Below are 25,782 nucleotides of genomic sequence, written 5' to 3'. Positions count from 1 at the left end.
AATTGGAAAATGACGCAAACATTCTCCAGCGTTGTAAGCAAAACACAACCGATTCAAATCGAATGGAGTTCGCTGCTTGAAGAAAAGAAACACATGACAACGTGACTGGCATTTATTCTTGGAACATTTCACCCGATGTCACATGTTCAATGTATTGTAACATACATGCCCATCAACAACAGTGTACTTGTTTTGTTTTTTTCAAAGGGCAAGTCAACCCCAACATTTTCTTAACAATATGTTCTATGCGCCTCCACCAGTCTAAACACTGCATTCTGATTAATATTGAATTGGTGGAATCTGACTGAATACGTCGACTGAAAATGACATCACAGTTGCTCAGGGCTCAGGTAACAACCAGAGTTGGCTATTTTACAAAAAATTGAGCATCCGTTATTCGTCATTCGTCTGCAGCGCGGCTACCCTTCCGTTGTCCGTCATTCGCCCTTTTTTTCAGGGGGGAAAAAATAGTACCCACCTATAGTCCGGTCCACCTGATTTTAAACAGGCTTCCGCTAAGGGTTTCCGACTGCAAACTTCACTCATCTTCCGCAAACACAATATCAATCAAAATGTTGTGTTTAGACTAGGGAAGGCACATAGCACACATTATTGCGAATAATTTCTTGGGGTTGACTTAGTCTTTAATAATAAGGCACTCTTCATAAAGAGTCATCATGAATGGCTTTATCAATATAAACAGAGCAGACAGAAACCAATATTCCATAAGGAGGATGCTACCATTGTCATTCTCAGCCACTAACATCACATCACACCGTTAGCGTAGCACACTAAAACTACAACATACAGAAAAAGGACAAAAAAGCAAATGGAAAAAAAAATGCAGGGTGATTGTAGCGCAAATTACATTCAATTTTAGGCTCATTTCTCCTTCTCTTTTGTTCCCCAGCACACGTGTGTTCCCAGAGCACCTTGACCTCAATGCACATGATGACTCAAGGAGTCAACAAGCAGCTTTTGCTAGCCGACGAACAAGTCATGGCCCAGCCTAAGCACTCAGCTTTTTCAAATACAACACAAGACCACTGGTCAGCAAATTTTTACATCAGAGATGCAAGTGAACTTTTCATGATGAGATTTAGTGCTAATCCCTAATCTTCCCTCACCTTTTCTCCTCTAGCACATCAGGTTCGCATAATAATAATAATAATATGTAAAACATTTTTTTATCATATTTATGAGTTAAGAGTTAGGTTCAGCAACAGGTGGATTTTTTTTTCCTGAAATGTCCATCCATCAATTATCTGCCACTTATCCAAGGTCGGGTCGCGGGGGCAGCAGCTTCAGCGGGGAAGCCCAGATTCCCTCTCCCCAGCCACTTCTTGTAACTCTTCCGGAGGATCACCAGGCGTTCCCAGGCCAGCCGGGAGACATAATCTCTCCAGCGTGTCCTGGGTCGTCCTCGGGGCCTCCTGCCGGTGGGACACCTCAGCAGATAGGCGTCCAAGAGACATCCTAATCAGATGCCCGAGCCACCTCATCTGGCTCCCTGGTTACTAAAATTCATACCGCGCAAGCTTTTACAAGTCAAACCTAAAAACAAAAAATGAAAATATCTTAAAAACCTGATGTGCTAGAAAAAAAAGGAAAATACCTTTTTTTAAATCCGCGTCCAAAATACTTTTAGGGACAGATAAAGCCATCTCTGATTCACATTTGCTGTTGACCATTATAATCAATCTTGAATGCAAAGACTGTTTTGACACGACACTGTTAATGTCTTTTTTCTTAAACATTGACTGGCGGCCAGTGCAGAGTGACTAAAATGATTGACATCATTTGGATTGGCATTAAAATATGAAATATTTATGAGGCCACGTAGGTGACTATATTTCCTCTTGCCACATCTCATCAGTCCCTACAATACACACATATACAAACAAAAGAAAAAAAAACAGGTTCATGTCTAAAAAAAAAAAAAAAGAAAAACCAAAAGAAACACATTTTTATTGAAAAGCTATGTATTTTCTCTTTATAAATATTCACTTCATCCAGACCTAATGAGACTTGTTTCATATACTGTATAAAAAAAAACTCCTTCTTTGGGTTTCTCCCTTCAAACAACCGGCTGAGATGACATCTCTGCATAGGTTTCGCACAAGCTGTATAAGCCAGCAGCTCAAAAACACACACGCGCTCACACACACACACAAACACACGTATCGTATGCATACACGCACGCCACCTCAACGGAAGCCCGACAGCTTAGTCAGAACTCAAAGTGCTCATGAAGTATTGAAGCAGTGAAGATGGAGGTAGACCCCCTACCCCCCCCCCCCTCCCTTAAAAAAATAGTACTGTCTACGTAGGATCTGTTTCAAGTCAATCTTCCCATGATATGAAATGTCACATTTTTTTGTCCTCCTTCTCACTCTCATGTAAACATTGGAAGAATTTGGTTACCTAGGAAAACGTTTCAACTAATTTGAGGAGCGTGCCGTCCCATCGATAAGTACATGATGCATGCGTCAGGGATGTGAAAGTTGCGGGTTTATTCGAATGTCGGCGATCAACACGAAGGCCTCCCTCAAAGCGGTGGGAATGGAAAGTATCCGAAGTATCCAAAGTCAGAGCAAAGCTCAAGTGCTGAAGAGCACCCGTTTGGATCGATGAGGACCTCCACCAAGGAAGCGCTATTTCCCAAAACTTGAGCCTCCGCGGAAAGGCGTCGCTGGTCAATGTCAATTTCTTTTGTGAGCACATCAGGTCAAGCAAGAACAGAAAATGACAAAGTGCACGTGTGCTAATGAGAAAATCATTTGCGGAGCTCCCGATGGCAGTGACGGACAGCCAGTGTGTCACGAGGGATCATCAGGTGTGCTGTGGCAAATCCATTCATTATTATTTGTTTTCACTTTCATTTTCACAAAAAACATTATTTCCGACCAATAATTGTTCTTTTTTTTTTTTTTGCCCCCATGAATGCCAGTGATTTATAGTGACAGGCAGGCAATTCAATTCTCTTAGACGACTTAGTAGAAGGCACACTTAAACCAGGGATGGGCAACTAGCGGCCCGCGACAACATTCCTTTTTAAAAATGAAAATAGAGCTGAGCGGTTTTAAGTTGTAATAATAGAGTTCACCACAAGATGGCAGGGGTCGCTCAAAAACACCTCCAACACCAACACTGTACTTCTTCATCAGAGAGGAAGAGCAGCAGCTGTGGCCAGGACCAAATGAGGTCCAAATCATGGCGTCTTTTAGAAGCAGATTATAAATTCAACCAATTCAAACGCAAACCTGTCTGACTTGTTGACTTGGAGACGCTATCAGCCATGAGAGATTGAAACCTAAGTCGCCACGACAACGCCGATCTCCAAAGTACACAAAGAGCAGTCCTCACCCTCAAGAACCGTTGACAGTTCGTTTGAAGTGCATGAAGAGTTACTAAATTTGTGTCCTCCAAAAACATGCATTTGTCCAGTGCTTACAAATGCATAAAGTGGCTTCATTTGATGTACGGCTCTTGTGATAGATTGCGCACCTGTCATCCTATTAATTTGGGCATTCTGAAAGACATGCAGGCCAAGAAAAATATGGTGGTATAATGTAAAATCTTTGAGTGAGTTGCTTTTTTTTCAAAAACATGCACAAAGTAAGTTCTTGCACTTAATGTGCTGTTTTTTTGTTTTTTTTATGCAAGGGAGCCATTTGCACAAAGCCTGCTTAGGAAGTGTGTGGCCCAACGTGGCCCCCCAGTTGCACAGATGAAAAATTGCGCCCCCCCCCCCTACAGCATTTAAGTTGCCCATCCCTGACTTCAGCTGCGCATATAAGCCTGTTGCCATTCATACAATATAATGATGGGTTTGTCTTTGATTAAATAGGCCAGATTTCACACTGAGCAAATTGAGATGAGGTCATCATTTTTACAGGGGACAGTGAACCCCCACTTTTAATACGAATAACCGCAAGTAATTCATGGCCACCTGAAAAAGTTTGTCATTGCCTTTACAAGACGGCGGCAAACTACTTGATTTCTGTTCGACAAGGGCATGGCCTGAAAACGAAGCGCCTCTCCTTGCTTTTTGTTTTGTTTTTGTTTTCTTTTGTTTTTACACAAGACATGGCTGTGGCTTGTGGTTTCCACTTCCAGCAAATAACCGGGTATGTTCATTAATAGAGGGAACCAGTGAAGGCCGAAGCGCAAATATGCTGGGATTCACTGTATATACTTTTTGTATGTTTTTTTTGTTGTTGTATGGTGGCATGCCGTGAGATTCTTCCAATGTAAAATAGAACTCTGTGCGGCCTTGTGTTTTAACATCTCCCAAACAAAAGAAAAAGCTCCTAAAGCAATCAAGTAAGAGTTGGGTGCTGTCACCACGTTCCAGCTGCTCGGCCGCGCCCAGCACGCGTGTGCACGCGCGCGCCCTTAGCCTGACACGAGGCAAAACGTGAGCATTGCTGCAGCATTTCAAGTCCCTGACAGGCTTGGCAGTGGGAGGAAGCCATGGCTCAGAGGCACTACAAGGAAACCTTCGTCAGTAGAAGTAAACGTTTGGACCCTGATCACGTCCTGCAAGTGTCCTTTTCCAAGCGCATCTACTGGATGTGGCCTTGTGAGCCAATCATCACAATGAGACAAGGAGCGTTGGGAAAGATAAAGTGCAAAGTACAAGCCAGCCAAGCCTCACAAACCTCAACGTATGCAAAACCATTTCAACATTTGGCCCATATCCTTGACGATATGCAGCTTGAGGGCCATGTATTACTCTGCTCCGTGTCTTCACTAGTCGGACAACTTTGGCACACTAGTAGGACAACAAATGTTACTGGCAAGGCAAAAGTGAACACTAGTTGTACCACATGTACTACGCTGTGACATTATAAATGTCTACAAGGCCATGCCTAGCCCTTCATTAAAGCAAAAAATCAACGCAACCATTTTTTTTTCATGAATATGTTCTATGCAAGCCCACTAGCTGCAACAGGGCTTCTGATAAATATTGCCTTCGTTGAATAAGTGTTCATCCACTTGTTTTTAGCCATCTCTGGGGGCGGCCATTTTGTCTTCTGTCGACTGAAAATGAATTGACGACTGCTCACAACGACCACTCACGGCTCATATTCAGAAAACAGGTCAGCCGTGATTGGTCACTGTGAGCAGTTGTGATGTCATTTTCAGTCGACAGAAGACAAAATGGCCGCCCCGAGAGATGGCTAAAAACAAGTGCATTTTGCTGCTTAGCTTACATTCCACAAACGCAAAATTAATCAGAATGCCCTGTTTCAACTAGTGGGAACATATTCTTGAAAAAAATATGTTTGGATTGACTTCCGCTTTAATAGTGCTAGTAGTACAGTAGTGCACCTTCTTGCCGCCACTAGTGTCATGCAGTTGTCCCACGAGAGTGCAGCAATGTCATCTAGTTGTGGAAGTACGCCACAGTACACGGACAGCAGGGATATGGAATAAATGCTCAAACGTTGTTCCATACCAGTGTGTGTGTTTGAGTATGTGTGTGTGGGTGTGTGTCCCCACTGCCCGTCTTTGGCTGCGTAGTTCCCCCCCTGTGCTGTGCGGTCACCCTTCTCCTCCACGCCATCCGGCGTTGTTGCGTCCGTCTCCCGCTCTCAGTTCTTTTTGAAAAAAGAGAAAAGTTTTCGGTCGCGGTCGGACAGGCGGAGCGCTCGTCTGGACGACTGAGCAGCACCGAGAGCTCCGGACGACCTGGACGCGGACGACGGGGTGCGGCGCCACTCGTCCTGGTGCTTGTCCATTAGCTGCTGGTCAATCACTCTGTGCATGTCGTCCTGCAGCCAGGCACAGAAAGCTTTCGTCATTACCCTTAGTTCAACGTTTCCTCACAAACAGCCACCGTGACAGCTCAACGTCATTTGACCTTCTCGGAACGTCCGAATGCACATGTCCAACTGGTCAATGTTCACTCGTACATTTTCTCTAGCGAGGAGCTGGAAGGCAAAATTCACAAAAGGTCAACCAATACCTTTCCGGGTCCAATTAGAATTTGTATTCAAACAGTTGGGTTGAACAATCAATTGAATCCAAATTGGCATTGCAATGTGGTAGAATGCAATTTTCAAACTGCAAATAAATCAGAAAGAAATTTGCCTCACACCTGAACATTAATTTATTTCATAATTTGATCAGAAATATTACGATTAACATTTGTCTCAAATGAGTGAATTTATTGCATTTACTTTGAATGTTTAATGTTCAAAAACACTTTTTCCACAGGTTTTAGCTGTTTGAATTGGCCAATATATCGATAATCGCCATATTGTGATATCATTGCTATCATATTATAATATAGATCAATAAGTGTATGTACTGCACACACAGACACACACATTAAATACAGTATATGACATCACATTGTGTACTACTTTTGCAATTCCTAGCCCATTATTGTTCCTTTGTCAAGAAAAGTACTAGGACCACTGCACAGGGCATGCATGGACCGTTGAGTAGAAATTTTCTGCTTACTTCTATTGTACAGTTGTAGAATGACAGGAGATTCAAATTAAAATGAACTTTGATTAACTGATCAAATGTAAATGTTGATTAGACATTCAGTTCGGTATTTATAAACTATTGCTGCAATCCCACCATATGGCCACCAGGAGGATCTTTACAAATAACTTCTGTCATCTTTGACAAATTATTCTTGCAAATTCTAAACTAAAATATTGACCGCCCCCCCCCCCCCTCAAGAATAATAACAAACGGAAATCATATATTAAAATGTTCTGTCATTCATCACTGTATGTTAATTTAAAAAAAACAATATTCTTTATTTTGTTAACTATTGGACATTTAGCCTTTTTTTTTTTTTAATTTAAGACTTCTTCAAAATATCCACAATTTATGTTTATGTATATTTGTTATTTGTTGTGTCTTAGATGAGTGTTCTGAAAAGAAATCATGAACAGAAGGGGATGAGGGTTACTTTAGCATTTAAAACATATTGGCTCTTCATTACTGGTAGCCCACATTGTGGTGTGTTGTCCCATTTAGATTTGTAATCCGGATTTTTTAATCTTGAAAAAAAGTATCAGGATCAGGGCGATCCAATCCAATGTTGCTTTGAAAAAACGGCATAAAAATCAGACAGATTACTTCATCCTGGATAGCAAAAAATAGGATCTCAAATAACAGATCATTTTGATTCAGATTAAATGTTTTGGGCCAAGTGGCCCCAAATGTTATAAACCCGTGTGGTCAAGGTTGCAGGTTTACAAACAGTGGAGACAGGTGAACACAGACTGATGGGTTACATTCGTCACAACATTTGAGCTGGGATGGGCGTTTTCCCCGTGGCATGGGATGGCTCAGCATGGCATGAGAGGGTTAGTGCAGAGTGGATGAAAGTGATGGGATGCTGCAGGTGGGCTCACCTCTAAGGCGGGAGGGGTGGGGGGGTGTACCACAGGGGAGAGAGGGTGGTACGGAGGCTGAGAAAGGCCACTAGATCAGAAACCACAAGAGCCAAACGGTAAAGAGCCCTGAGGATGCAAACTGTGGGCAGGGAGAAGAGAGAGCAAAGAGCCGCTAGTTACAGAGGAGGACGGAGGGGGCAGGCAGGAAACCACTGTGACCACGGCCACATTAAAAAAAATCAAATAAAATAAAAAAGTGGGCTTCTCAAGCAGGGTACACACATACTGGTACTAATAATCAGGCCGAATTTCAGCATTTTCTCTCCTTCTGGTCAAAGTCAACAACGTCTTGAATTTTCTCTTCTGTGGGTGTGCAATTCTTCATGGTGATAACACTAGGCGTGTGTTGTTGCACATCTCGAGTAGACTACAGCACAAACAGTAGAAGTATTAAGAAATAATAATAATCAACACGTGTGTACCCATCTTAAGCGAGTGATTTCCAAAATTTTGACCAGGGAGCCAGACAAGAGACATGAACTTAAAGGGCGGTGCAGAGGTGATGAAAGCTTACTACAAGCTTTTGATTGAAACATCGCCATCATGACAACTCACCTGCCAGGCCTCCAGCTGCTGTGACAGATTGAGCTTCTGCTGGATGGCATCCAGAAGCTGACTATTTAGAGACATGATGTCGATTTTACACTTGGCCAGCTCCATTTCCACTGCCTTCTTCCTGGAAGACACACACAGCAGTGACAAGATGGGGATGGCGTACTACATGAAGAAAAAGGCCTCACACAATGGAAAAAGAGACAAAATTGCTTTTACCAACTGTCGCCACTTATTTTCTTCCAGACTAAAATACTGAAAGTTCCAGAGTAAGTCACATATGTGCAAGTGTAAGTTTGGATAATCATCTGGGTTGTCAGAAGGTTATTACTGTCAGTAATACTACTTGATTTAGTAGACAGTTAGTATTTTCATTTATTTACATGCATTTGTATAATATGTATTTTATGTATCCATTTGGGGATCGCATATTGTTTTGTATTTATTATCTTATGAACATGTTGAAACACATTACATTGTGCCTGAGTAAATAATATTTACTCTCTACCCTGTTTACATATTTGTTCCTCTTTGAATCGCTGTGTTACGGTGCATTTGATAAGTGTGTGAGGGGGAAAAAAGTGAATAAGGAAGCAACTGAACACTGCCCCGCCATTTTGGTTCATTTAAGCAAAGAAGACAGCAGAAAAATGAACCACAACTAAACATAATTGTAACGCACCATACCACAGCCTCCAAAGACGAGTGAGAACAACTTTTCAGGGTGAGACTATTTTAATCTGCCCCTGTTTCCGTCAGTCGTCAGAAAAACAGGAGTCTGTCAGTGACGGACGATCAGTACTGACCCGATTAGTGATCATTCCAGTGACGGACGAAAAGCCACTTCTGTCAGTGCTTAGTCTGTCGGTTTTTTCAAAGTTTACCATCATTCGCCAGCAAAACGGCCGTCCGTCAGTGACGGCTTGACGGCCTTTCCATGATGTACTGCCCACCTCTGCATATTTCGTCTCATTGGACCCCGCATTAATGTAACCGTGTGTGGAAAATGTTGCCATAAAAGTGAAATATACTGTATCAATATAGAGGGGCATTTTTCAGCTCCAAGCTAAACTAATAATTACTCATCTACCAGTCAAGTCACACATGTACAATTAATGAAGCCTTCATCAAATAATAAAATTCCATATATATATATATTTTTTTTCAGGAACCATACTTGGCTATGGCGTCATCTCTGTCTTTAATGGCACTCTGAAGCTGCTCGCTGGGTTCTCGGACCTCCGCCATGGTTCTCATCCGCTCAGACTCCTCTTGGAGGGAACACATTTCTACTGAGAGCAGTGCCATCTGTAGGTTTGATGGGGAAATAACATGGACATTAGTGGAACTCTAGTTTAAAGACTACGCTTTTACGATGTTGTCACATGACTGTCATGTCAATGTGGCATGAAATGAACATGATTACGCATACAGGTGAGCTCACCTCTAAGGCAGCAAGGGGGGGGGGTGTACAGGGTTCTCAACAAGTCTCTTAAAATGATAATATTATATAAATATACAGTATACCGGTATATATACATATATATATATATACATACATGTATATACATACATACATACATATATATATATATATATTTCTAGTATACTCATCATTACCAAAGTTTTTACTCACATTGTATTTGTGTATTTCAGCTGCTTTGCTGATGAAATGAATAAATCCTTAAAAATGGTTTGCCCTCTAGAAAGTGCACGATGTGTATTATATTTTGTAATACTTTCACAGATTTGTGTATTTGTCTGCTTTTGTCATAAATATGTTACTCTGATGTACATGTTCTTTTATGAATTCTATAATGACCATTTATAAGTAGAATATCACTCAGTAGAGCGTCGACCTTCACGCCAAAGCTGAAATTTTCATGAGGCATTGTGTTTATGGTCATTTATTCATTTGCCAGCTAATTTGTGGTTCTGCATATCTTACAGGCAATTGGTGACCTTATGATTCCACAACGGTTCTCTTGGTACCACAATGAAAATATATACATTCCCGTATCTGGAACTTTATCCCAATCCTCACCAAAATTAATCCGTTTACAGAGGTTATCGGAAATCTATGATGATTTTTTTTTTATTGTAATCCTGCTTAGCAGAGTCTCTTTTTTTCCTTTGACTATTTCAAAATGACTGCTGTGAAAAATGTCATTAAATCAACAACACTCGAGGCCAATGTACACAACGGTGTCCAAGTAATGGACCCTACTTTCTCCACGAACCTGATTGTGCAGCTGTAACAACTCCTCTTTGCTGTTGTGCGTCTTGTCCTGCTCAGAAGCATACAGCTCCCTGACTTCTCTAAGCTCTTCTCCCATCTTCTTCACTTGTTCCTCCAGAGCTTCCTCGTCACTGCGTCGAGAACCCTTTCAATAGTAAATGCACGAAAGGGATTCAAAGTTCATTTAATTATAATATACCCTAGAAGGCCAATTACTGGACTTTAAGTTTAGTATCCAAATTGGATCCAGGGACAGTATCTACTGGGCCACTAACTGACAGAATCTAATGCTACAATCCATTTTAAAGGCAAAGTCAACCTAAACATATTTTTTTCCAAGAGTATGCTCTATATGCAGGCCCACTAGTTGAAACAAATATTGCGTTTGTGAAACAAGAGTTAATCCACCTGTCTTTAGCTATCTCTGGGGGCGGCCATTTTGTCACATCTGTCGACTGAAAACGACATCACAACTGCTCATGGCTCAGGTAACAACCAATCACAGCTGGACTGTTTTCTCGGGCTGGGCAGTGACTGGTCGTTACCTGACCCCTGAGCAGTTGTGATGTCATTTTCAGTCGACAGAAGTGACAAAATGGCCGCCCCCTGACATGGCTAAAAACGGGTGGATTTTGCTGGTTAACTCATATCCCACAAACGGAATATTGATCAGAATGTCGTGTTTCAACTAGTGGGTCTGCTCAGAACATTTGTTTTGGGTTGATTTCCGCTTTAAACATTATCCAACATGAAAACGTTTTCTTGGCAACTGGTTTTGTTATAGTTGTAAATGAAGTCTGTCATGTTCCATATGAATAATTCATAATATATATCAATATTTCCAGAATGTAAAACGTGTCGGAAAGGCAGTACCGTGAACGAGACAACAACTTGAATTCCCAACAGTATAACGATATACTTCCCTCCCCCAAAATTATACTATCCGTTCATCCACCCAACTACCCACTACAGTGTTTGTCCTCATTAAGGTCGCGGGTAAACTGGAGCCTATCTCTGCAGCGGACTTTAGCAGGGTGAGCAGTAAAGCGCAAGGCAAAATATACAGTCGAAAACTGGTCAACTATTGGTAAACTCTCCGTTGGTACCGTCGACTCGTTGCCATCCAGCAGGTTCTGTGTTAGCCTGCGTAGTTCTAGCAGGCTAGCATGAAGGCTCCCAGTTGGCACATCCTTGGCGGAGGACGTCTCCGAGGACTCGTCCATGGAAGAGTCTGTGGACAGCGCAGAGTCTGTGACGTCGTTCCCTCGGAGATGCGAGCACAGCGAGCGCACCTCACAGTAGGCTTCCCACAGCTGGAGACGCAGCTACGGAGGGAATAGCGAAATAAGAATTTGACTGCCTTGCGTGGCCTGCGGCTGACATTTGGGGCAGGTTTACCTGCTCCCTTTCCTGCTCCTGCTCCTCTTGCTCCATGCTTTGCTCGATCTCACACATCAGGCTGGACTGGTGTGGAGTGAGGCTATGCAGGCTGGTCTCCTCCGTTAGCTCCTCTAGCCGAGCCGTTAGCTGCCTGTAGGACAACTGAACTTCCTGAAGCTCCACCTGATTCTGACGTAACTTAACATAAAATAACCACAAATAGTTTAGAGATCCTCCAGAGTTGTTGTAACACACTCTATTCTGCCCCCAATTCAACTTCCACCCATTGTCTATTGCGCTTGTTTCCGATTAGGTGTGTAAGTGGACAAACAACCATCCAATGTAAGCTAAATGCATGTTTCTTATCAATTGTAATAGAAATAAACGGAGTAAATCCACAGTATGTTGCAATGTTCGATAGAAGTTCTACGAGATGACAACATGACATCATGCTCAAGTATTGTGAGTGATTTGAGGAGCATATCTCCGGCGTCGGGCCAAAACCTCATAAGTCACATTTTGGTGAATTTCATATATTTTCAAAAATCTATACTATTGATCAGTCCACACACGTGGATTTTACTTTTACACAGAGCTGGGCACTTGACATTTTTTTGACGGTCCATCCTTCGTCCGTGACCTGGGTACACTTCCGTCCTCGTCCCTCCGTCCTTATTCATAAAACTAATCGTCCTCCGACCCCGTCTGTCCTCGTCCTTTAAAAGCGCTTCCGTTCTTACATTCCTTCGGTCCAAAATTAGTTATTATAAAATAAAATAAAAGGTGCAAATGTATAAATTCAAGTATGATTGCCATGTGTGTAAACAAACATAGTCATTTGGATAAAAATGCATATTAATAATTGCCAATTTTGTAATCATACAGCGTAGTAATTGTAGTTGTAATTGAATTGCACAACCCTAGCTTTCAGTGGTTTTTTTTCCTCATCAGTGAAATGGGCGTCCACTAGAAGGCAGACTATGCCTGTGAGAACAATACTGCAGGGAGGGAACGCACATGAAAAAGAGCACTCCAGTGTTGTGCAGGCTTAGCAGTCCGTCTTGCTTTTTAAAAGAACCTAACACAACACGTCAGCCGGTACTTGACCCAGTTAGGGACGATTAGAGGGACCTACCTCCATCCTTGCTTAGTCATCCTTTTTAAAAGACTTCTCGTCGTCCGTCTGACCGTCCACAAAATGGGCATTCTGTCTGGGACCTCTACTTTTACACATTATAGACCAATTTAAAGCGTTGAAAGTGGCTTGCTCTCTTTCACGTTTCAATGCTACTGGTTGGACAAACTTGCCATTTTTGCTGTCTCCAGAAAAGTGACTATTTCGGAGGTACACGTTTTTGGCTCGACGCCAGCGATATATTCTTTTGTTTCATTCATTCCAGATATGTCAAGTGTCACATAAACCAAAAAGTCTAAACAACCTAGATACACACAACTATGATACACCAAAATTGTGGTTCAATTCCAAATTGTACAACCCTTATAAGGTTCCAATGCATAAACACAGCGTGTCAGTGCAACGTCGTTAGCAAGTTTTGTACCTGTAGGTCCTTCTCGTGACACTGCGTCTCCAGCGCCAGCGTCCTATCTCTGAGGTCTTCCACAGTATTCTTAAGCACTTCGTTCTCCTCCAACATGACATGCACCCGCCGCTCCAGCTCCATCTTCCTCTCCGACAGCATCTTAATCTAACATGTTCAGCATCAGTGGTTAGAAATGACACCCCATTCAAAAGGATTATGGGTACACGCAGAGGACTGTCTTGATTTTCTGGTCGATTGCAGACCCGCAGACTTGATTAAAAGGTGAAATATTGTGCCGTCCCGTCTTCAGGCAAACTGGGCTCTTACACGAGATTAAAAAGTACTCCCACTGGTCTTAAGAATGCCCGTTGCCTAGCACAAGCGTAGGCGGCGATAGCCACCCTCGTCTTAGGAATGTCTTAGTGATACGGTAGCGCCTACACAACGCTTAATATCAGCTGACTCAGCAAGCGACGACCTTCAAATTCCCGTCAACATATTCTTCACAGCGGGACTTGGATTGTTTTGGCCTGAGCAGATATACACGTTGAATGAACAACAGTGGGTGATCGTTTTATCCTTTCTGGATTTGACCTACATCTGATAACCTACTTTACACTGCCGCAACTTACACCTCAATCAGCCACTTGTGTGACATGCGGTGTTCTGGACATTTAAGGCCACAGGAGTCTTTTTCTCACACAGATCAAACGCCAGGAGTCATCATCATCATCATCATCATCATCATCATGTACGCATATGAAAAGTGGAAGCACCCGACATTGCAGCACCTTAGTTAAAAATAGAAGGCGCTCTTTCCCCCAATTATAGTGCCGGTTTTGCGGTCAGGGTGTTTTCCTTGGTGTCATGTAACAGACAGACAGACAGACAGAAACAAAGAAAGAAAGAAAAGAAAAAGGGAAGAAAGAGAAAGCAAGAGAAAGAAAAAGGAAGAAAGAGAAGATCTTAAAGAGAATCTTAAAGTAACTACTTTTACTGTCCATCACTGGTTTATTGTATGTGGCTTCAATGAAACATAAGCACATGACTGACTCCACAACACATCTCATGCACCTCTTTGTTTTTTTTGTTTTTTTCATGCCTGACCTCTGAAAACAGGGATTGGGATTGCCATCGAGACAAGAAATTGGTATTTCAAGAGAGCAGTGTCGAAATTCATCTTTGGCTTTTCTTTTTCTTTCCGTTTCCATTCGTTGTTCACGGCATTGCGCATCAATTCAACTCAAATTCAGTCCTTCATATCCTTGTTTGTGTACTGTCAAGGAAGCTCCATGCAGCATGCAGCATAAGGCCAGACAACACCCGTTTATCACTCACTTCGAGTCCTTGCTGCTCCAGTCAGGAAGGAGGGAAGAATAAGTGAGCAAGATACAAAGAAAGACAGGAAATGATGAGAATGAGAATGCCCTGACATTAGTTGTAACTCGCCAGTGTTTTCAAATGCAATAATACACAAGTGACAGCCAATCTCTGTCACCGTGAGAAAATCGGTTTTCCTTGGTGACATTTTCTTCATTAAAATCACTGGAAACAAATTGTTATTTCCGCCCCCGCCTCAAAATCATTTGACCATCAAAGTGTATTTCTGTTGTTAAACAGCCACCTGTCAGGGTCTTCATATTATTGTAGCAGAAAGAATGAATAAAATGTCATTTTTTCCCAGTATTGCTGGAGCAAGTGGAACCCTACATACTGGGTCATTTTCTTTGCTCCGAAAATGACTTACCTCAGCTTGTAGCGTTTCGAGTCGTGTCATGTGCTGCCTTGTAGACGTACTCTTCTCCCTGAAGTCGTCCCGTAATGAATGGACCTGAGTGGATAGCTGCCTCTCCACCTCTGCAGCCTGAACAGAGAGAGAGAGAGAGAGAGAGAAAGTTACACCATAGCAAAAATTAAAATACGCACGCGCACGTAAGCATGTACTCCGTAACATAGTGACGTAGATGAGGATCAACTACAACTTTAGTTGTTGCCCCTGACGGGAAACTCGGCTGTGCTGTTTATGCTGTGTGTCAATCCTCCCACCCAATTCTGTTCCTGTAAATCTTAAAACAAGCGTTCCTGCGAAAGCAACATTTCTCGAGCAAAATGTCAAGGCCTACTTCTACAATCACTCCATTCAGTAGTTTCCTGCTCAAGTAGTTGTGCTATCAAGTACTGTCGCATCCTTGCTTGCGTCGGTAAACTCTATGGGATCAGGCCACACGACACCTGACCGACCTTTATTAGCATAAACTTGTACTCGGGAGACTGCCAATTATGCGATCATCACTGGCATACCAACAGCAACGGCTTTAAAATCACCCACTCAATTCAATTGACTAAAAAACTCAAATGCAATCTAAACATGTACATGAACTTGATGTCCCGGTTGAAAACATACATTTTATTTAATAAGTACCTATGACTAGTATGGGAAATATTAGAAGAAGAAACGTAATGCATGTCTTCCCCACAATTTAAAACAGTTCCTCGGCATCTTAATAAAGACTCTCTGACTATGGAGGTGCGATTCTATCTCAGGAAAATGCACAGTACAGCTTTCCTTACAATGACCATGAAGGGCAAAGCTAGGTTAGTGTTAGCTTCTTTGTTACCATATTTAGTATCTATTCCATGCAATTTCATTGAACTGGTGGTGCTATTAGGGAATGGAAATGTTGAATCCCAAGTACTGGCTTAACCATATAGCCCACACTCAACCCCATAAAACAAGCACCCAGAAAGAGTTGATCGTAGAAGCAGCACTTCATCACCAAGCTTCAAATAACACATTGTCAACTATTGTGGATCTGTGTATGTGGAGCATGCAGCAGACACATCACAAAACACAAATACTATGTGCCCCCATGTCAACAACTCAGATAAACATTTATTTTTACTGCATCCATTTCACCATTCACAGAGCCAGGCAGTCACATGACCGCACACAACATCTCCACAATGCTACAGTGGTGAACAACAGAGTGCTGTTTCTAATATTTTCCACCTTTCAATTAGCTTAATTGAGTACCCGGAGTATTTCAAACATTTCTCAATATGACGCAGAATGTTTTGCACTCACGAACGCTAATCCCACAGGCATTAATATCTTGTGCGTTTGCTTCGGTTTATCATAAGAGCCAGCCACTGAACTACCAGGGCCCCAAAACAGTTAGGTTCAGTCAGATACAGAACTAGGACATAGTCGGCGGCGGTATCTGTGACAGCTGCATGACACTCTCCTCTTTGCGAAGCACAGATGTGCAGTCTGTCGTGGCCACTTCAGGGTCAGCTCACAGAAATAGACCGTTAACTACACGGTGACAGATTGACAGAGATCATGGCTGACTGACACATCGTCTGCTCACTTAGTCCGGCAATCATTAGCCCCTTTTCATCATGGTGGCGAAAATGGCAAAAGAAAAGTGTAGTCAAGTGGTATGAGTAAAACAAAGTTACAAAGTTTTTTAGTGTTATTAAAGCGGAAGTCAACACAAACATATTTTTTTCAAGAATATGTTTTATGCAAGCCCACTAGTTGAAAAAAGGCATTCTGATAAATATCGCATTTGTGGAATAAGAGTTAATCCACTCGTTTTTAGCCATCTCCGGGGGCGGCCATTTTGTCTTCTGTCGACTGAAAATGACATCACAACTACTCACATCGACCAATCACGGCTGACCTGTTTTCTGAATCTGAACCGTGATTGGTCGTTGTGAGCAGTTGTGATGTCATTTTCAGTAGACGATGCGATGTGCATATGAAACTTAATGCACATGTTTGCGATACTCATATTGCACGGACCAATATCACAATGATGATATTTTTTTGATATATTGCACAGACCGAAAGTACAGCACATTTAGTGCAGTCCAACATAAGGGAAACTAGCTAGCAGAGCAGGACACTTGACCCTTCTTTGCCAGTCCGTCCTCCGTCCTCTGTCCTCCGTCCACAACCTGGGCACCCTTCTGCCCTTGTCCCTCCATCCTTATTCATAAAAATAATCATCCTAATCCTTTTAACCCATTAAGCCCGGGAGTGCATAACTGTGTTTCTACCACTAGACGCTGTTGAGTCTTTCTACCTTTCAAACCGGGGGAGCGGATACGTCACTGTCCTTTTTTAATGCAATTCTCTGTCTCTTAGCCAACTTAATGCATCAGAATATACACGTGAGGGTGTCGCGAGACCGCGGAGGATGTCCTGGAATTTTAGTAGGTAGGCTAATGGCGGACGCCGTCGATCGCCGGGAGCTCTGATTAAAGTAAGTAACGGCAGTGCTATATAGACGACTTGCACGGCCAGTGGAACCAGTCGAACGTGATACGATATGGTTTGTAGGCAATTATGATATTGATGTCTTTGTAACAGAATAGAGGATGGTAATTCATCCATCCAAACCGCAAACCGCTTATCATCATTAGCTGGCTAATTTTCTATGCACATCCACTTACCGGCTGGGAGCATCGTGAGTGGATTGAATTGTTTACAACTGTTTAACCAAGATAGCATTTAGCTGCCACATTGGTCACTATAGACCGGACCCTGCCAGGGGACATCAGGAGAATATTTAAGATTGCTTTATAACGCAATACTATTGCATTTTATTGAAAAAATAATAATGCATTAAGTTTTCAGTTTTTATTGCGTTATTTTGCAATAAGATGATTATTGCAAAATAAGGCAAGGTTATTTTAGGAGGAAACAAAAGACTTCCACTTCCGGGTCGTACGGCGGCCCTGACAGGGATTTCTATGCTCAAGAGATGTCCCAGTCCCAGTCATGGACATACTTCGCATGCAAAGGGATAAGGGACTAAATGTTAACAGTTAGTTAACAAAACAAAATTGCTATGCACCTTGTATCCTACGCCCAGTACATACATTAATACGGTTTACATACACAAGACAGGCAGGGTGTGGTTCTGTCAGTCGTCTGTGTGGCGTCCTGTGTTGTAATCCAAGGTATTACATGTGTTCAACTACTAGAGGGCAGACTATGCCTGTGCAATGTTGCTGCAGGGAAGGCCATGAAAATTGTTGTGCAGGCAGTTAATTAAGGTGGCTCCGTGGTATCGCAGAAGAGAACAGTGGTCTTGATTTTTAAAAGAACCCAACACAACATGCAAGTCTGTACTTGACCCGGTTAGGGACGATTAGAGGGACGGACGAAAACCCACTTCCGTCCTTGCTTAGTCCCCGTCCTTTTAAAAAGACTTCTCGTCCTCCGTAGATCCGTCCATTTTGTGGACAGACCGTTCCTGGGACCGAATGCCCATCTCTGCAAGCTAGAATATATTTATCACCACAAAATTTTAATTTGCATGGTGCTGTGGTTGTTATAGTAACCGGAAAGAATTAGGGCTGCTAAATGAATTGTGACATCAGCTCTTTTGGACTTTTCTGGATGGAAACTGGACCTTATTTTCATAAGTGTGTGCTGACTGATTCACTGCCAGTTCTCAACTAAGGGGGTAAAATGGGAGCAAACTCATTTACTTGCAAGTACAGCAAGTACAGCACACTACCAATGGAGACACAGCGAGGCATTAGGGCTATCTACATAAAGCATACTATAATCCTGTATTGGGTGAGTAACGTTATTTGGAAATGTTAGTGTGTATGTGGACAAACATCCATCCAATGTTCATGCAATAGAATAGAGTTGAATAGAGTTCAAAACAGAACGTTAAAATAAAAACTTACTTTTGACTCAAATAAACGCATTTCTTATTCACCTAAAACTCTTTGTCTACAACACACGCCACGCACACATCAGGAATTGTTGCTGCTCTGATCGGTCCATTATGTCACATGTTGCGATGACATACAGTTTCGCACAGAGGAGAGGATGCACCACGTAGCTCGTTGCTGCTGCAAAAGCAAACTAGTTTGGCAATAAAATTAAAATGCATAGTCTAGTCATCTCGTCCCTTTATGGTTGTAGCAGGCACGATATCCATTGTTGTCGCTGTCTTTTTGAAGCGACGCCCCCCGACTTGGAACTCAACCGTTTCAAATCAATTTGTGTCCAGGAGTGTATTAAGCTGCGCGCAGCACTCAAGTATGATGCTGGCACATCAAGGTGGAGTTCATGCACTTCTTCTGGCGTCTTCTGCTTCCGGAAATACGCTGTAGCAAACCTGCTGTGTAGTGGTTTGTTGGTATGCTTTTATTTTGAAGGCCGTGAACGAAGGGAAGCGTGGAAAATAAATAACTTGTTGAATGCCACTTATGGCCGTCTGTTGGACCCAAATAATTATACAATACGACAAAACCAACCCCGCGGCTCGCAATGGAAGTAAGCACGTGCAGTTTGGTTAAGTAATGGCGCGTTTGAAGTGTGTCCACAGCGGGTTTGAATAGTAAATTAGCCAGCTAATGATCCTTAAAAAGCTTCTGCTGTTAGCATCTCTCCCGCGGCGGCGTCAATCACGGACACTTTTGGGTGGGGGTTAGCGGAGGGCGGAACGATGCGAGGGGTGATCATTTTTATGAAAAAGGGTCAAGTGCCCAGCTCTGGCCTGTAGACACACACACACACACACACGCACACAGAGTCACACGCACACACATCAGCATGGAAAGACCACGGTATGATTTATGGCAATCCAGGCCAGAAATAAAGGCAGTAACGCACACAACAGAGATATTTTCCTCAATCAATATGTTATCCTCCCCGTTGTCAGTAATTAACTTGAGTGAGGGGCTAAGTTGTTTTGGTTACTGTCGCAATGCATATGGCAAGGCTATTAGCATGGATTATAGCCTAATCCCCTCTGTGTCGCATCTTACATCACTTCCTGTGGAGCGCCCTGCTTCCAAGGCCACCCTTTTGTAGCCAACTGAAGACATTATTCCTGAGGTCCCCTTTCAATGATTGCCTGCATGCTCAGTTTTAGGCTCACATGCAAAACTTGGAGCCTGGACAGTTCTAACGTGGAGCAAGTCACAATTAAAGTGAGTTCCTCTATTGTTCATGCCCAACTGGTAACTTGTTGGATAGCTTTTGCACAGTCACAAACAAACAAACAAGCAGTCATTAATGAATAGCTCAGAGGGCTTCTGCCATTAAAAAAAAGCTAATTTATATTTGTATTGTAATGAAGCAAGGTGTTACAATATAGAATGAATGGAGGGGGCGGCACGGTGGGCGACTGGTTAGCAGGTCCGCCTCACAGTTCAGAGGTCGTGGGTTCGATCCCAGCTCCGGCCTCCCTTTGTGGAGTTTGCATGTTCTCCCCGTGCCTGCGTGGGTTATCCCCGGGTACTCCGGTTTCCTCCCACATTCCAAAAACATGCATGGTGAGTTGATTGGACACTCTAAATTACCCCTAGGTGTGATTGTGAGTGCGGATGTTTGTCTCTGTGTGCCCTGCGATTGGCTAGCAACCAATTCAGGGTGTCCCCCGCCTACTGCCCGAAGACAGCTGGGATAGGCTCCAGCACGCCCGCGACCCTTGTGGGGATAAGCGGTATAGATAATGGATGGATTGATGGATCCACTGGTTTGTTTACCTACATGAATATGATTAACCAAAAACAGTGTTGCAATGGCAAACTTAATTTTCCAAAATGAGCTCCTATTCACATGGTAGCCGGTGAAAAAGAGGATGGTTTATCCTATTGGTTCAGAGACAGAACCCAATTACTACAACAATTAGAACTGGGGGATAGCTGGGACGAATGAAAATAGCATGCCTCTAACAAGCAGTTCCCCAAGGGGGAGTTTATGCCATCAAATCAGACTTGTAAACAGTTGACATCACTTAGTGACAGCCCATTGCTTGGTAATGAGGAGCAGTCAGACATGTGGGGGAGGGGTGGGGGGGTGTACCAAGCCAATTAGAAAAGTAGAAAGTGGGCGGAACAAGCCAGCACTGTGATTGACCTCATTTGTTGTATTATGCAAGGTAGCCATCTTCTTGCGCAAAGGAAATGGATCGTGAGAACTCTGGGGAATGTCACACAATAACCGTAACCATAACATATGCTTGGCTCACACACTCAGCAAAAAGATTTTCATGGATCTGCACACACTTTCCTTACAGCAATGGATTGGTCTTTGATAAAGTTTGAGGATGCCGTTGGGGCAGGCGCTGATAATAATCATAATAATAATGATAATAATAATACAAGCTGATCAAGATGAGAACACATGCAGGACAGTCCAGCAGGACCTCATTTGCCAGGAGAAGGATCAATGTACACACGATGCAGAGATTAAGATGTGCATGTCAGCTTTTGGGTACTAAACTCGGAGGCATTTTGCCATGTGTACTCTTTACTGGCCTCCCTGCCATGTAGTGCAGGCAGGGGCAAGGCAGCAACATGCTAGGCCAAAACATGGACAAATTATGCACTCCGCTATGACATCACACCTTTGCTCTAAGATGCTGCTCTTTGTATTTACACAAAAACACGTCACCGCTGACTAGCCTGGCGTAGATGAGGTAGAGGAAGAAAAGTACAATGCAACCCTCAAAGTGAAATGCCCCTAAGGTCCAACAATTGGGAAGTCCACCAGTATTTTGGGGGGAAATATGTCTGAAAAAGTGGCAGCACGGTGAACTAGTGGTTAGGATGTCTGGCTCACAGCTGAGGTTCGGGAATTCAATCTCGGCTACGGCCTTTCTCGTTTGGAGTCTTCATGTTGTCCTTGTGCTTGTGTGGCTTTTCTTCCGCTACAAAAATGTATCAAAATGGAAATGACATAGTTTGTATTTTTGTTGTTTTGGATGAGATCATTTGGATTTGAACATTATAGTTTTTGACAAGATATTTTAATTGAGTTTTAGTTCTAGTCTTTTGACTAAAATTAATTTTAAAAATGTAAGTATTTAGTATGTATTTTAGTTTTCCTCCCATTTTAATCAATTAAAATAAAGACCATTTGTAGTCGACTAAATTAATGATTAATTTGGTTTTCTTTCAGCATACATTTCAACTTTTATACCAAAAGTATAACACACAAATTCATAACTGTAGTTTAACACTGTGTCATTATTAAACTTTGTTTCAAAGAAAAATGTTAAAATGACATTATGCCACCATCTTAAAAGTTAATAATTAGTTTTCGACTATCCATCCATCCATCCATTATCCAATCCGCTTACAATAAATGTAAAAAAAAAAGGGGGGGGGGCTTGGCAAGCTAGTATTGTCAACAGATCAAATGCTAATGGTGTCAAACTGCTGTAATTTACCACAGCTTAATATGCACCCAACATTTTTCAGTTCTCCACAATTTAATGCTACAGCAATTCCAGCAAATTTACCTTAGAGAACTTCTTGGGATGTACATTCTGTTGATGTTGCTTCACTTTAAATTTGTCACTTTCTTCCCACGAATGACGGTTCCACATTAATGTAGCGACCTTGTATATTGTTTATGACAAACGTAGTTTCCTGTCGTCTGGGGGGACCGTGAAGGCAAAAGGAGGGTGGACGTCTGTTCCATTTTCTGAGTGATTCTTTTCTCCTAGCCGCGTATCTTTCCTTCCGCCGATTGGATTTCATGACTGTGTTTCTTTGTTTCGTCTTTTAGTTGTTGACAAGATTGTCAAGTCAATGTAGTTGTCGTTATCGTCTCAATGAATGACTTCTATTTTAGTTTCAATTTCGTCTGAATAAAACTATTTGTGATTAAATAAATCACAAAAATATTGACATAACGAAATTAACACTGCTACTGTGTACCCCAAGTTGAGAATGTTCAAAAGTGAATCTTGATTATTTCCCATGACTTAACATCTAAAGCATATGGACAAAAATCATTTCCCTCTTGGTCACAATTCAACTGCGTTTTGTTTGTAGAGGACGATTTTAACACACCTTCCGCATGTTACCTCTCGTCAGTCATGAAATGAAGCCAAATACTGGAAGTATCTGGTGAGTATGCGGTCCTTACCTGGGACCATTTCCTACAAATGATATTCATTATAACTGCCTGTCTGTCAATATGCAGAGTGATTTTGCGGTGTGCAGGGCAATCGCAGCTAAATTATTCAGCATGATCATCTTCAAAAGCACACCTTTCACACTGATGACTTTGGGTGAAGTATGACTGACGGGCTGAAGTCAAAATGTCCCCTTATGCATGTGGCTGAGCATCTTATGTCATGCATGCGGCCCTGAATTTGGTTTAGGGACCCTGAAAACCAAGTCAGGAAGAAAAGAAATGAACACATGTATATTGTGTTGAGGGTTTCTGTAGCGTGGAGGAACACTTAAGGACATGTGACACAAAGCCCGGACTAATTAAATCTTCCATGTTGCCTGAAGCTTTTTATCTGAAGTACATGCACGCGCACACATGCAGACACATACACGTACACGCACTATTTCTCACCCTTCGAAGTTGTTCCAGCAATCGGTGGTTTTGTTCGGATAGCTCGCTGACGGCCTTAGTTTTGTCCCTGTCAGCCTCCCTCAGCTGGACCTGGTGTTGCTCCAGTTCTCCCTGCAGCTGCTGGACGTCAGTCTCCAGCTCGGCCACGCGGCCCTCCCACTCCCCCTCTCGATTTTCCAGACGCCAACGCAACTCATGCTTCTCCTGCTCCAAGTGCTGCCGCAAGAGAAGCAGTACAAGATTAGATATTATATCAGTAGTGCCAACAGCCATGAAAACATCTGTATATATTACACCACGTTATATATCCAGTTTAGAAGTGCATCAAGAAAAAGAGGTCCATCCTTACCGGAATATAAAAAACAGAACTGGATGTAAAGTAAAATTCACTTTGATCTTTTAAAGAAATTGAAGTTTACTTCCAAAACAAGTACCTAAACTGTCATTTCATACAAAGGTTTTTATTGGTAATTGTTTGGATTGTAAGGAGGGGGCAGGACAAGCTAAGCTTTTGCTTCCCTCTACCTCTTCTCAAACGTGACCCTTGAGTCGCTTTGTTTACTTTTAGTGTGTCCTTTTTTTTTTATTGTTCGAGACAAATAAAGATTATCCTTGTCTTGTAATAGCTGTGATTAATTGGACAATTCGCAATCAACAATGGCTCCATATTACAGTTTAGGACTTTCTATGCATTGGTTGTTGCCTGGATAAAATTGTGTCATGGTAAACAAAGAATTAAAAAAACAGGCTCAACAAAACAAGTTAAAACCCGAAAGAACATCAATGGGTTCGATATTGGGAAGCAGCTTACTTCTGAGCTGCATCATGAGGATGAATATGGATCAAAGGGCTGAACAGATGTACAGTAGATTCAGTGAGCTGTGTACGGTGAGGGGATTAGTCTTGTGTTTTTTTTCTCAGGGCCATGTTCGCTAGTGTGAAGGATCCCCCCACAAAAAAAAAAAAACAAGAACAAAAGCAGCATGTTCATTGTCAACATGTTGTAGAGGAGCACACTGATACAATTCAGGATAAGCTTGACCAGAAGGTTGCCCAAAGTCATTTTGATTTACTCCTGCTAGTAGACCTCCCAATAAATCAGGGCATATGGCCACCAAGTGCCTTGAGATAATTTTTGTTGTAAATTGGATGAATTTCAATGACTGGCCTTCACAAAGCACTGAAATAAGAAGCTTGCTAAGAAATAATCCAATTGGCCCTTGAGACAACTTTTGTCACGGCAAGGCACTATGTCAAACTAAAACTGAACTGAAAAAGTACATGCAGTACCACTTACTAAGACATTCATCCCAAAAGAAAATTACTCTTAAATGATGTTATACACATTTTTTTTACATTACTTTTAACAAACCTTGGCCATGTGCTGTACGTACTCGAAACCTAAGAGCATTATCTATTGGTTAATCGCTTCATTACCTCTAATTTGTCGTTGAGGTCTTTGTGCATTTTCTCATATTGCTTCGTCAAATCTTGGTTTCTTTCTAGTAAAGCTTTGCCCAGTTTGGCAGCTAAAACTAAATCCTTTTCCTTCTGTCGGAAGAGAGACAGCAAGTCGGCGTTATGGTCCACCGAGAGCTCTCCCACTTGATCCTGCTCGTCGCTGAGCATAGCCAGTTCTTCCTCCAACGCCACACCAAGGCCTCCGGAGCTGGTGTGGCGCAGCGGGTGAGCCGGGCAGCCTCCGGGCTCGCGAACTGCGGGCTTGTGGCACGGCTCCATTGAGTCGCTGTCCAGCTCCAGTGGTGCTGAAGCCACGCCGGACGTGCTCAGGTCGAGGCAGAACGCAGACATGGTTCAACCCCCCGGCCGGCAGGACGAAGGACGAGCCGCCAGACAAGAGCTGACTGCTTCTCTCTCTCTCTTTTTTATTTTCTTTCTTTCTTTTTTTTTAAAATGTTAAACCGAATGAACCCACCCTGCTCGGACCGGGTTGGGCTGACCGCACTGGCCTGTAATGGAAAATTCATCCATCCTTGTTGTAGCCCTACTCGTCGTTAACTTGCAGTCAGCTCGGCTTCGGACTGAATCACAGCGAACAACGCCTCCCTCCTCTGCGGCTCACTCACTGGCTGTTGTTAAACGTGACAATCAAATGTTTCATGGTATTAATCCACATGGATGACTTCTTCGCTGCGGTTTGTCGGTGAGCGACCACCCCGTCGCTGGGCTCCGGGTCCCCCATTTTAATGTCAGCCGGTTACTTGGGAGACATTGCGAAAAGAAGATCTCGCCGCCTGCTCAATCTCTTCTCGTGCCCTTCTTGAA

General features: G+C 42.6%; 1 protein-coding gene across 3 annotated transcripts; it reads right to left on the bottom strand.

The window, feature by feature from the left end:
- Window positions 1-96: 96 nt before the first annotated feature.
- Window positions 97-25,782, bottom strand: bicdl1 (BICD family like cargo adaptor 1). Of its 3 annotated transcripts, none has more exons than XM_086031076.1 (11): window positions 24,934-25,782; window positions 23,497-23,712; window positions 14,887-15,003; window positions 13,158-13,304; window positions 11,617-11,796; window positions 11,325-11,543; window positions 10,220-10,363; window positions 9,157-9,287; window positions 7,983-8,103; window positions 5,681-5,780; window positions 97-5,606 (listed from the first exon to the last, which is right to left on the bottom strand). In XM_086031076.1, exons 1-11 carry the CDS (start codon window positions 25,306-25,308, stop codon window positions 5,551-5,553), a joined length of 1,806 nt encoding a protein of 601 aa, XP_085887202.1. In that variant the 5' UTR covers window positions 25,309-25,782; the 3' UTR covers window positions 97-5,550. The 3 variants fall into 3 exon arrangements, 2 of the variants coding, with proteins under 2 accessions (XP_085887202.1, XP_085887200.1); XR_015086847.1 differs by lacking the exon at window positions 97-5,606 and adding an exon at window positions 7,386-7,506 and having other exon boundaries at window positions 5,633-5,780; XM_086031074.1 differs by having other exon boundaries at window positions 97-5,780.

This window comes from Filicampus tigris, chromosome 5 (genome assembly GCF_054856515.1).
Source record: "Filicampus tigris isolate MCC_2025a chromosome 5, RoL_Ftig_1.0, whole genome shotgun sequence".
Lineage (NCBI taxonomy): Eukaryota > Metazoa > Chordata > Actinopteri > Syngnathiformes > Syngnathidae > Filicampus > Filicampus tigris.
Note: the sequence above shows the minus strand (reverse complement) of the source record. Positions and strands in the feature narration are given on the sequence as shown.